This window comes from Micropterus dolomieu, linkage group LG19, assembly GCF_021292245.1.
Source record: "Micropterus dolomieu isolate WLL.071019.BEF.003 ecotype Adirondacks linkage group LG19, ASM2129224v1, whole genome shotgun sequence".
NCBI classification, from domain to species: Eukaryota; Metazoa; Chordata; class Actinopteri; order Centrarchiformes; family Centrarchidae; genus Micropterus; species Micropterus dolomieu.
In genome coordinates this window covers 35052687-35064737 of record NC_060168.1, presented here as the reverse complement: position 1 = coordinate 35064737, position 12051 = coordinate 35052687, and the positions used below count along the sequence as shown (strand labels likewise).

The following is a 12051-nucleotide window of genomic DNA, read 5'->3' as shown; positions in this document are numbered from 1 at the left end:
CCCTGTGTGTGTGTGTCTCAGTGTGTAACCCTGTGTGTGTGTCTCAGTGTGTAACCCTGTGTGTGTGTGTCTCTGTGTGTAACCCTGTGTGTCTCTGTGTGTAACCCTGTGTGTGTGTGTCTCTGTGTGTAACCCTGTGTGTGTGTCTCTGTGTGTGTGTCTCAGTGTGTAACCCTGTGTGTGTGTGTCTCTGTGTGTAACCCTGTGTGTGTGTGTGTGTGTGTGTCTCAGTGTGTAACCCTGTGTGTGTGTGTCTCAGTGTGTAACCCTGTGTGTGTGTCTCAGTGTGTAACCCTGTGTGTGTGCGCGCTCGCTCTCCGCTCTTCCTCGGCTGCTGTCGGATTTTCTCTCTCTGGACTCTGAAGGTAAAAACTTTCCTTTTTCTCCTTTTTCTCTTTTTTTTCTTGATTAAAACGAGTCTTGAATGTTTTTAAAGGTCGCGTGCAGCGGCAGAAGGCGGTTTCCGGTTGAACAAAGTCTCGTGAAGTCGTTTCTGATCACTTTTATTGAGCAGAAGAAGCGGAGCCGCGTTCGGACGAGCTGCCGTCAGTCTGAATAAATCCGGTTTTAACGGAGAATAAAACCAGTTTAACGTTTTTATATTAAACTTTACGTCGAAGTGTCTTTTATACTTTTCTGCTGTCGAAAACACGAAATGATCCGATTATTTCAATCTTCTGTCATATTTAAACGGTCACCGTCTTTGAACTCGGTTTGGAGATCTTTAAAATCATGATGGTTTTATTTAAACGGGACTAAAAGTTCAAATCCGCAGATTTTAAAGGACGTTTTTCTAAATTCAAACAGATTCAACGTGTTTTTCAGGGTGTTTGTTCTCTAACAGCTGATCACAGATCAGAGAGCTTTATTCCAGCAGTCCGTCCTGATGACCTGTGAGATTAGATTTAGCGCTGGCAGCTGATCAGAAAGCAGCTGCTAAAGCTTTTACAGTTTGTGTCTGAACAAACTGAAGATTTTAATAAAATGTATTATTTAGTAAAGAAAAACCTGCTGAAGGACAAAGTTCAGATGTTTGAGGACAGTCGTTTGTTGATGCAGTTGTTCTTTGACTGGACGGTTTCTAACGTGGTCGTGTCTCTGCAGGACCATGTCCCCCTCCAGCTGCAGGACTCTCTCCGCTCCTCTTCAGGGTTACTACCTGACATGAAGTACTGAAGTGTGAGGACGCAGCGCCCCCTGCTGGACTCCCGCTGCACCTGCAGGCCATGGCTGAGCCCAGCTACTCCGACCTGATCGCCAAACACTACAACTACACCGGCAAGTTCCGCAAGACGCAGCAGGACTCGGGCCTGAAGGCCGACTCGGTGGTCTTCATCATCGTGTGCTGCTTCATCATCCTGGAGAACATCCTGGTCCTCACCACCATCTGGAGGACCAAGAAGTTCCACAAGCCCATGTACTACTTCATCGGGAACCTGGCGCTGTCCGACCTGCTGGCCGGCGTCGTCTACACCGCCAACATCCTGCTGTCGGGCGCCAACACCTACAAGCTGACGCCCACGCAGTGGTTCTTCAGGGAGGGCAGCATGTTCGTGGCGCTGGCGGCGTCCGTCTTCAGCCTGCTGGCCATCGCCATCGAGCGCCACCTCACCATGTTGAAGATGAAGCTACACAACAACGGCAACACCTGCCGCGTCTTCCTGCTCATCAGCACCGTGTGGATGATCGCGGCGGTGCTGGGCGGCCTGCCTGTGATTGGCTGGAACTGCATCCGCAGCATGACGCAGTGCTCCACCGTGCTGCCGCTCTACCACAAGACCTACATCCTGTTCTGCACCACCGTCTTCAGCGTCATCCTCATGGCCATCGTGGTGCTCTACGCTCGCATCTACGCGCTGGTGCGCACTCGCAGCCGCAAACTCGTCTTCCGCAAGGTGTCCAACGGCCGCGGCAACGCCGGCGCCAACATCAAGAGCTCAGAGAAGTCGATGGCGCTGCTGAAGACCGTCATCATCGTCCTGAGCGGCTTCATCGCCTGCTGGGCGCCACTCTTCATCCTCCTGCTACTGGACGCGGCCTGCGAGACGCTGAGCTGCCCGATCCTCTACAAGGCCGAGTGGTTCCTGGCGCTCGCCGTCCTGAACTCCGCCATGAACCCGCTCATCTACACGCTGACCAGCAACGAGATGCGCCGCGCGTTCCTCAAGACGCTGCTGTGCTGCACTTCCTGCCTCCGCCCCAACGCCAAGTTCACCGGGCCAATCATGGGGGCCGAGTTCAGCCGCAGCAAGTCGGATAACTCCTCCCACCCCAACAAGGAGGAGGCCGAGTACTCGCCAAGGGAGACGACGGCGGCGTCCTCGGGGAACGTCACCTCGACGTCCTAAATGCCAGAATGTTCGGCCACCAACGAGTCGTAGAGTCTCAGACGTAGAGTTTGTTTGTACAGGAAACAGGTGTGAACGGCGCCCGGTGATGTCATCACGGACCCATCTGAACCTTCAGCTGATCCGGACTCACACAGCACTTACGGAGACTTTCAAACCGGTTAAACTGGGACCAGCGACCCTCAGAAACAGAAGGTCCACACTTTTTAGAAGCTCACACCTGTAACGTGTCGCCGAGTCCGTCAGAACGCGTCAGCACACCTGCAGCTGGTCTCACTGCTGGATCTCAGCTGGTCCGGGTCCATTCAGGGCCCGGTCAGACCAGAGGACGCTTCCCTGACGGGGCTGTTCAAGCGTGATGTAATAGTGAAAGAGTTGTGATGCGGTGTTACTGAATAACAGATCTGAGCTTCGTAGAAAGTAGAACCAGACTTTACTGACCCTCTAAGAACTAGAACCTGTAGCGCTTAAACACACAGCTGTCAGATATTTAAGAAAAACAAACTCATTCATGAAAATGTTCTTTTCTTTCACGTCACATGAATTCAGAGCTCAGGTGCATCTCGCTCTCTGTCCAGTGTTTCAGTTTTCACACCTGACTTCAGAGGGAGAACCACGATGTAAGATCCCCGTCCGTCCTCGGGTCTCGTTACGTTGAAATCAGTTAATGAGGTAACGAATCATAAAATAAGGACGGTTTCTCCACGTTAAATGTTTTCGTCCTGAATATGACTCACCTGTAGGCGTCCTGCCTTCTTCCTGGAGGCTGTTGATGTTTGCAGCCTGAGAGGAAGCCTGCAGACACGACTCAGGGCTGCGAAAGTTACCTTCACATCCTTTTCTCCTGAAAACACATGAATGAAAGATAAGGCAATAAAGTAAAGTCGTGATCTGCAGCGAGGCGTCAGGACAGGAAACACAGATCTGTAGTGGAGATGAAGGACGTGTGCGTCGTTTTTACACATTTCTTATCATTTATATTAAACATGTATAAAACACTAAGTCATCGAGTCTCAGAAGCACCTGAACTTTGATTTTATGAGTTTCTGTTGTGACATTTTTGTAAAAAGGTAACTGTGTAAAAGTTTAGAAACTGTTGGTCAGAATGTCTTTTCTACTTCCCGTCTGTGTTGTTGTTGTTGTTGTTGTTGTTGGCAGTAGTGACGTCAGTAGAGTCGGATTAATTTATATTTGAAACCATGAAGAAAAACATTTTGTTTGTCAGATAAATGAAAGAAAGTTTTTTGTTCAGTCGTGTTTTAGAAATACGGAAGCTCGTTTCTGCCAAGAAAAAAACTGTCAAACATAAAATAAATTCAACAATAAAACTTTGTTCTACATGTTCTGGAGCTTTTCAGCAGATCACATGATCTTCAGCAGCAGCTCAGCCTTTGGATCAGAAGTGGAAATTCAAACAATTTTATAACAACTGATAAACTCCATCTGCAGAGGAAGCTCATGTGAAATGAATGAAAGCTCCAGGACAGGTACTAAATGGACCTTGTGCTGAAACTGTTCCACATGATTTACCTGTAAAATATTAAGTGAGTCACCACCAACAGATGATCTTCAGTTTTTAAGCTGCCGCTCAGAACCTCATAGAGAAATTTAATGTTTTAAGTATCATAACGTTTCAGCAGGAACGAGCTTCCATACAGATCAGACTCTGTTACCATCGTGACCAATTCTCCTTCGATTTCCGTCTGCTATCAGGAGCTGATCGATTAATCCGTTAATATCCGTGTTTGTTATCAGACAGCCTGAACTCTGCGTGTGTGTCTGCACTGTTTAACTCCTGGATGTTGGTTTGTTAGCGCTTAATAAAGACAAGTAGAAACACACGTTTTGTGTTCGAGAACAAATGAAACAAAGAAAACTTGTTTTCATCCCGAAGCTCAGAAATAATCACCAGAAAGGTAAAAACATTTAAATAAGTAGAAAAGGCGACAGAGCAAGTGAAGCAGAACACATTAAAGAAACCTGGAGTCGAAGATCTCTAGAACTGTGAGGAGTTCTCCAAGATGTTCTTCAACTTTGTGCAGGTGGACCTAGAAGAAGGTGGGAAAGGCAAAGGGGGGGGGTCACACCAAGCGTGTAGCTTCTGTTCACTCACTTTGTATTTTGGTAATTGATAAGAATCTATCAACATGTCTGTTTTTAAAAGCATTCTTACTTTACAACATTTTCCCCCTCCTGCCTAAAACCTTTACATTTAACTAAACTACTGGTGAAGAGTTTTAGAACTCCGCCATGTTTGTAGTTCTTCTGTAAATCTAAGTAGTTCCAGAGAAAAACCAAAGTAAAGCAGTGAGCTGCCAAATTTAAAAACGTTTCCGTCACCAAAACATTTTCAGATCTAAAATTAACAACTGAAGGACTTTTGTTGTTTATCTCACTGTAGGATCAACCGATGACCAGATAAAGCTTCTGAAGGTGCATTAACAGGCTGTTCCAAGGTGTTTACTGTAGAAATGTGGTTCATTTCCTTCGCCTGCTGCAGAATAACTGGAAGTTGTTAACTCATCACTTGATCCCTAAAAGTTGTAAATCTCTGAAATCTCTCAGTTTTGCTGACCTAAACTTTGTCTTTACCTTCTCTGGTTATTCAGGAAATTAAGACGCTTTTTTTACTATATTATATATATTATATAAATTATTAATGAAGGCAGACCGAGCAGCTGGTCATCAGTTGAATAATGAACATCCTTCATTTAATTGTTAATTTTAGATCTGAAAATGTTTTAGTGACAGAAACGTTTTTAACTTTGGTACCATTTAAGGTTTTTCACTGGACTTGGAGATTTACAGAAGAGCTACAAACATGGACTTTAAACAGATAATTTATTCTATATGAAACTAAATTAAGTTAAGGAGCTGCAATCCCTTTTTGATGAAGTGCAAAACTGCCTTTTACGGTTTGTTTTGGCCCTTGAAAGGTGTTTCAGGTACAGAGGACTGCACTGCACAGAGCAGTTAAAGTAATGTCGAGATGACAAGACAGATACTTTCCTTAATTTCCATGTAACCCAGCTGGAACTCGGAGGTCTGTTTTCCAAATATGAAGATGTATATTAGACATAAGCCTCCCAAAGACACGTTTCATCAGCGACAACAGGCTTAAATATGTGATGACAGAACAAACTGGAAACACTTGTGATTATTTACTGATGAGACGTTAAAGTTTCAAAAAGATCCAGTTTGATCCAGAGAAAAGCAGCTGCGGAGAAACGTTTAAATGTGACTCCACCCGTCTTCTCTCTTCTTCTGCTCCTTCTCCTCCATCACTCTCTCTGCAGCCTTTAAAGCTGGTCCATCAGAAGAAGACATGGGAGGAGGAGCTGAGGAGGAGGTCTTTAGGCTTCCTCCTGCTGTGTGCTGCCCCCCTGTGGTCACACCAGAACACTACAATAAAACACTAGTTAACACACTACCTGGACAGCAGTACTGGGACACCCCAAGCCTAAATGGTCTCTGTTCAGGGAAATCTCAAAACTTCAGCTGCAACTTCAGACAACAGTTCTTCTTCCCACAAATTGTGTTTGGCCTTGTTTCAATACGCCCCCGTGCAAATCTCCCCGTCCTCACAGGAATATAGGTCGATTACGATTTTAGTGACCCTCTTGTGGACGTACGATGGTAACAACAGACACATTATAAATAGTGCCAAAGTCAGGTTAGGAACCCAGGACTTTCACACAGGAGAACGGCGTTCAAGTCCCGTGTGAAAGCGTTGAATGTTGAGTTAGACAGCGTTACTGACTGCTTTCATGTGACTTATGTAACTTTACTCACTTTAACCCAAAACATGATCTTTGCCTAAACCAACCCAAGTGGTTCTGTTGCCTAAACTCAACCAAACTACAACTGTTTTCTATGTTTCCACACGCTGCACGTCACGAGTCACTGGACTTATGTAACATCTGGTAAGCCTGTCGCTGGCCTGATATGGAAAACACTGATATTAATCACTGATATCACTTGACGATCGACCTGTATTGTCGTTTAAGTGTGAGGATAGGTTGAGCACAAAGCAGCTACCAAAAGAAATGGTTCTTCCAGTTATGTGTGGAAGGACTGGACCGGCCCGCTCAGAACCCCGACCTCAAACCTACCCAACACCTCTGGGATGAGCTGGAACGGAGACAGCGAGCCGGTTGCTCTCGTCCAACCTCACAAACGCTCTGCTGGGTGAACGGGCAGAAACATCTTGTAGAGGAGAGGAAGCTGTTACAGCTGCTCCACAGTAATGGATTCAGAATGGGGTGTTATAAAAGTGATCTGGAGGTGTCTCAGCTCTTTTGTCCATATGCAGAACTAAGTGACTTTGGCATGATTGTTAGTGCCAGATGGCCTGTTACACCCTGTTAGACCCTGTTAGACCGTGTTACACGCTGTTACACCCTGTTAGACCCTGTTAGACCGTGTTACACGCTGTTACACCCTGTTAGACCCTGTTAGACCGTGTTACACGCTGTTACACCCTGTTAGACCCTGTTAGACCGTGTTACACCCACCACGCATGTAACAGGCTCTAACAGCATGTAACAGGCGTGTAACAGGCGTGTAACAGGGTCTAACAGCGTGTAACAGGCGTATAACAGCCTGTAAGAGGCTATAACAGCGTATAACAGGGTCTAACAGTGTGTAACAGGGTCTAACAGGCGTGTAACAGCATGTAACAGGCGTGTAAAAGGTTCTAACAGCTTGTAACAGGGTCTAACAGCGTGTAACATCGTGTAACAGGCGTGTAACAGGCGTGTAACAGGGTCTAACAGGCGTGTAACATCGTGTAACAGGCGTGTAACAGGCTGTAACAGGTTCTAACAGTGTGTAACAGGGTCTAACAGGCGTGTAACAGCATGTAAAAGGCGTGTAAAAGGTTCTAACAGCCTGTAACAGGGTCTAACAGCGTGTAACATCGTGTAACATCGTGTAACATCGTGTAACAGGCGTGTAACAGTGTCTAACAGGCGTGTAACAGGCTGTAACAGCGTGTAACAGGGTCTAACAGCGTGTAACAGGGTCTAACAGGCGTGTAACAGGGTCTAACAGCGTGTAACAGGGTCTAACAGCGTGTAACAGGGTCTAACAGCGTGTAACAGGCTGTAAAAGCGTGTAACAGGCGTATAACAGCCTGTAAGAGGCTATAACAGCGTGTAACAGGGTCTAACAGCGTGTAACAGGCGTGTAACAGGCTGTAACAGCGTGTAACAGGCGTATAACAGGCGTATAACAGCCTGTAAGAGGCTATAACAGCGTGTAACAGGGTCTAACAGGCGTGTAACAGGGTCTAACAGGCGTGTAACAGGGTCTAACAGCGTGTAAGAGGCTATAACAGCGTGTAAGAGGCTATAACAGCGTGTAACAGGGTCTAACAGGCGTGTAACAGGGTCTAACAGCGTGTAAGAGGCTATAACAGCGTGTAACAGGGTCTAACAGCGTGTAACAGGGTCTAACAGGCGTGTAACAGGGTCTAACAGGCGTGTAACAGGCGTATAACAGCCTGTAAGAGGCTATAACAGCATGTGACAGGGTCTAACAGCGTGTAACATGGTCTAACAGGCGTGTAACAGGGTCTAACAGGCGTGTAACAGGGTCTAACAGGCGTGTAACAGGGTCTAACAGGCGTGTAAGAGGCTATAACAACGTGTAACAGGGTCTAACAGCGTGTAACAGGGTCTAACAGGCGTGTAACAGGGTCTAACAGGCGTGTAACAGGGTCTAACAGGCGTGTAAGAGGCTATAACAGCGTGTAACAGGGTCTAACAGCGTGTAACAGGCGTGTAACAGGATGTAACAGCGTGTAACAGGGTCTAACAGCGTGCAACAGGGTCTAACAGCGTGTAACAGGGTCTAACAGCGCGTAACAGCGTGTAACAGGCGTATAACAGGCGTATAACAGGCGTATAACAGCCTGTAAGAGGCTATAACAGCGTGTAACAGGGTCTAACAGGCGTGTAACAGGGTCTAACAGGCGTGTAAGAGGCTATAACAGCGTGTAACAGGGTCTAACAGCGTGTAACAGGGTCTAACAGGCGTGTAACAGGCGTATAACAGCCTGTAAGAGGCTATAACAGCATGTGACAGGGTCTAACAGCGTGTAACAGGGTCTAACAGGCGTGTAACAGGCGTATAACAGCCTGTAAGAGGCTATAACAGCGTGTAACAGGGTCTAACAGGCGTGTAACAGGGTCTAACAGGCGTGTAACAGGGTCTAACAGGCGTGTAAGAGGGTATAACAACGTGTAACAGGGTCTAACAGCGTGTAACAGGGTCTAACAGGAGTGTAAGAGGCTATAACAGCGTGTAACAGGGTCTAACAGCGTGTAACAGGCGTGTAACAGGCTGTAACAGCGTGCAACAGGGTCTAACAGCGTGTAACAGCGTGTAACAGGCGTATAACAGGCGTATAACAGGCGTGTAACAGCCTGTAAGAGGCTATAACAGCGTGTACCAGGGTCTAACAGGCGTGTAACAGGGTCTAACAGGCGTGTAACAGGGTCTAACAGGCTATAACAGCGTGTACCAGGGTCTAACAGGCGTGTACCAGGGTCTAACAGGCGTGTAACAGGCTCTAACAGGCTCTAACAGGGTATAACAGGCGTTTAACAGGGTCTAACAGGCGTGTAACAGGGTCTAACAGGCGTGTAACAGGGTCTAACAGCATGTAACAGGCGTGTAACAGGGTCTAACAGCATGTAACAGGCGTGTAACGGGGTCTAACAGGCTCTAACAGCTTGTAACAGGCTCTAACAGCGTGTAACAGGGTCTAACAGGCATGTAACAGGGTCTTACAGGCATGTAACATGCGTGTAACAGGTTCTAACAGCGTGTAACAGGCTCTAAAAGGCTCTAACAGCCTGTAAAAGCTCTAACAGGGTTTAACGACATGTAACAGGGTCTAACAGGCGTGTAACAGGCGTGTAACGGGGTCTAACAGACTCTAACAGCTTGTAACAGGCTCTAACAGCGTGTAACAGGCTCTAAAAGCCTGTAAAAGCTCTAACAGGGTCTAACGACATGTAACAGGGTCTAACAGGCGTGTAACAGGCGTTTAACAGGGTCTAACAGGCGTGTAACAGGGTCTAACAGGCGTGTAACAGGGTCTAACAGGCGTGTAACAGGGTCTAACAGCATGTAACAGGCGTGTAACAGGGTCTAACAGGCTCTAACAGGCTCTAACAGCTTGTAACAGGCTCTAACAGTGTGTAACAGGGTCTAACAGGCGTGTAACAGGGTCTTACAGGCATGTAACAGCGTGTAACAGGGTCTAACAGGCGTGTAACAGGGTCTAACAGGCTCTAACAGCTTGTAAAAGCTCTAACAGGGTCTAACGGCGTGTAACAGGGTCTAACAGGCGTGTAACAGGCGTGTAACGGGGTCTAACAGGCTCTAACAGCTTGTAACAGGCTCTAACAGCGTGTAACAAGGTCTAACAGGCATGTAACAGGGTCTTACAGGCATGTAACATGCGTGTAACAGGTTCTAACAGCGTGTAACAGGCTCTAAAAGGCTCTAACAGCCTGTAAAAGCTCTAACAGGGTTTAACGACATGTAACAGGGTCTAACAGGCGTGTAACAGGCGTGTAACGGGGTCTAACAGACTCTAACAGCTTGTAACAGGCTCTAACAGCGTGTAACAGGCTCTAAAAGCCTGTAAAAGCTCTAACAGGGTCTAACGACATGTAACAGGGTCTAACAGGCGTGTAACAGGCGTTTAACAGGGTCTAACAGGCGTGTAACAGGGTCTAACAGGCGTGTAACAGGGTCTAACAGGCGTGTAACAGGGTCTAACAGCATGTAACAGGCGTGTAACAGGGTCTAACAGGCTCTAACAGGCTCTAACAGCTTGTAACAGGCTCTAACAGTGTGTAACAGGGTCTAACAGGCGTGTAACAGGGTCTTACAGGCATGTAACAGCGTGTAACAGGGTCTAACAGGCGTGTAACAGGGTCTAACAGGCTCTAACAGCTTGTAAAAGCTCTAACAGGGTCTAACGGCGTGTAACAGGGTCTAACAGGCGTGTAACAGGCGTGTAACGGGGTCTAACAGGCTCTAACAGCTTGTAACAGGCTCTAACAGCGTGTAACAAGGTCTAACAGGCATGTAACAGGGTCTTACAGGCATGTAACATGCGTGTAACAGGTTCTAACAGCGTGTAACAGGCTCTAAAAGGCTCTAACAGCCTGTAAAAGCTCTAACAGGGTCTAACGACATGTAACAGGGTCTAACAGGCGTGTAACAGGCGTGTAACGGGGTCTAACAGGCTCTAACAGCGTGTAACAGGGTCTAACAGGCATGTAACATGCGTGTAACAGGTTCTAACAGCGTGTAACAGGCTCTAAAAGGCTTTAACAGCCTGTAAAAGCTCTAACAGGGTCTAACAGGCGTGTAACAGGGTCTAACAGGGTCTAACAGTTAGACCCTGTTACACGCCTGTTACATGCCTGTTAGACCCTGTTACACGCCTGTTAGACCCTGTTACACGCTGTTAGACGCCTGTAAGACCCTGTTACACGCCTGTCAGACCCTGTTACACGCCTGTTACACGCCTGTTACACGCCTGTTACACGCCTGTTAGACCCTGTTAGACCCTGTTACACGCCTGTTACACGCCTGTCAGACCCTGTTACACGCCTGTCAGAGCCTGTTACACGCCTGTCAGAGCTTGTTACACGCCTGTTACACGCCTGTTACACCCCTGTTAGACCCTGTTACACCCCTGTTAGACCCTGTTACACCCCTGTTACACCCCTGTTACACGCCTGTTAGACCCTGTTACACGCCTGTTAGACCCTGTTATACGCCTGTTACACGCCTGTTACACGCCTGTTAGACCCTGGGTGTGGGTGGGCATAAGACACATGTCTTTGGTGTGGGAGACCCGGGTTCAATTCTCACTGTGAAACATCCACCATTGTGTCCCTGAGCAAGACACTTAACCCCTCATTGCTCCAGAGGCGTGCGAGCTCTGACATGTAAAACAATTGTAAGTCTCTTTCGTGTTTCCTTTTTTTTGGATAAAAGCGTCAGATAAGTGTAATGTTACACGCCTGTTAGACCCTGTTATACGCCTGTTAGACCCTGTTACACGCCTGTTACACGCCTGTCAGACCCTGTTACACGCCTGTCAGAGCCTGTTACACGCCTGTTACACGCCTGTTACACGCCTGTTAGACCCTGTTACACGCCTGTTAGACCCTGTTACACCCCTGTTACACGCCTGTTACACCCCTGTTACACGCCTGTTACACCCCTGTTACACGCCTGTTACACCCCTGTTACACGCCTGTTACACCCCTGTTACACGCCTGTTACACCCCTGTTACACGCCTGTTACACCCTGTTACACGCCTGTTATACCCCTGTTACACGCCTGTTACACCCTGTTACACGCCTGTTACACCCTGTTACACGCCTGTTACACCCTGTTACACGCCTGTTACACCCTGTTATACGCCTGTTACACGCCTGTTATACGCCTGTTAGACCCTGGGTGTGGGTGGGCATAAGACACATGTCTTTGGTGTGGGAGACCCGGGTTCAATTCTCACTGTGAAACATCCACCATTGTGTCCCTGAGCAAGACACTTAACCCCTCATTGCTCCAGAGGCGTGCGAGCTCTGACATGTAAAACAATTGTAAGTCTCTTTCGTGTTTCCTTTTTTTTGGATAAAAGCGTCAGATAAGTGTAATGTTACA

The 12051-nt window shown here is 47.3% G+C and overlaps 1 protein-coding gene and 1 long non-coding RNA gene across 2 annotated transcripts in view; one reads left to right on the top strand and one right to left on the bottom strand.

The window, feature by feature from the left end:
- The first annotated feature begins 232 nt into the window (after positions 1-232).
- s1pr1 (sphingosine-1-phosphate receptor 1) lies at positions 233-4189 on the top strand. The gene is made up of 2 exons (XM_046030513.1): positions 233-365; positions 1105-4189. Exon 2 carries the CDS (start codon positions 1227-1229, stop codon positions 2346-2348), a length of 1122 nt encoding a protein of 373 aa, XP_045886469.1. The 5' UTR covers positions 233-365; positions 1105-1226; the 3' UTR covers positions 2349-4189.
- A 1305-nt stretch (positions 4190-5494) lies between these two features.
- The window catches only part of LOC123957614, a 17737-nt gene continuing 11180 nt past the window's right edge, over positions 5495-12051 (bottom strand). The window contains exon 2 of the long non-coding RNA XR_006821838.1: positions 5495-5731. This is a non-coding gene — a long non-coding RNA (uncharacterized LOC123957614). The remainder of the gene's footprint in view (positions 5732-12051) is intronic.

Excerpts from the sequence above, each read along its gene's own strand:
- s1pr1 (XM_046030513.1), top strand. The coding sequence starts at position 1,227 with ATGGCTGAGCCCAGCTACTCCGACCTGATCGCCAAACACTACAACTAC.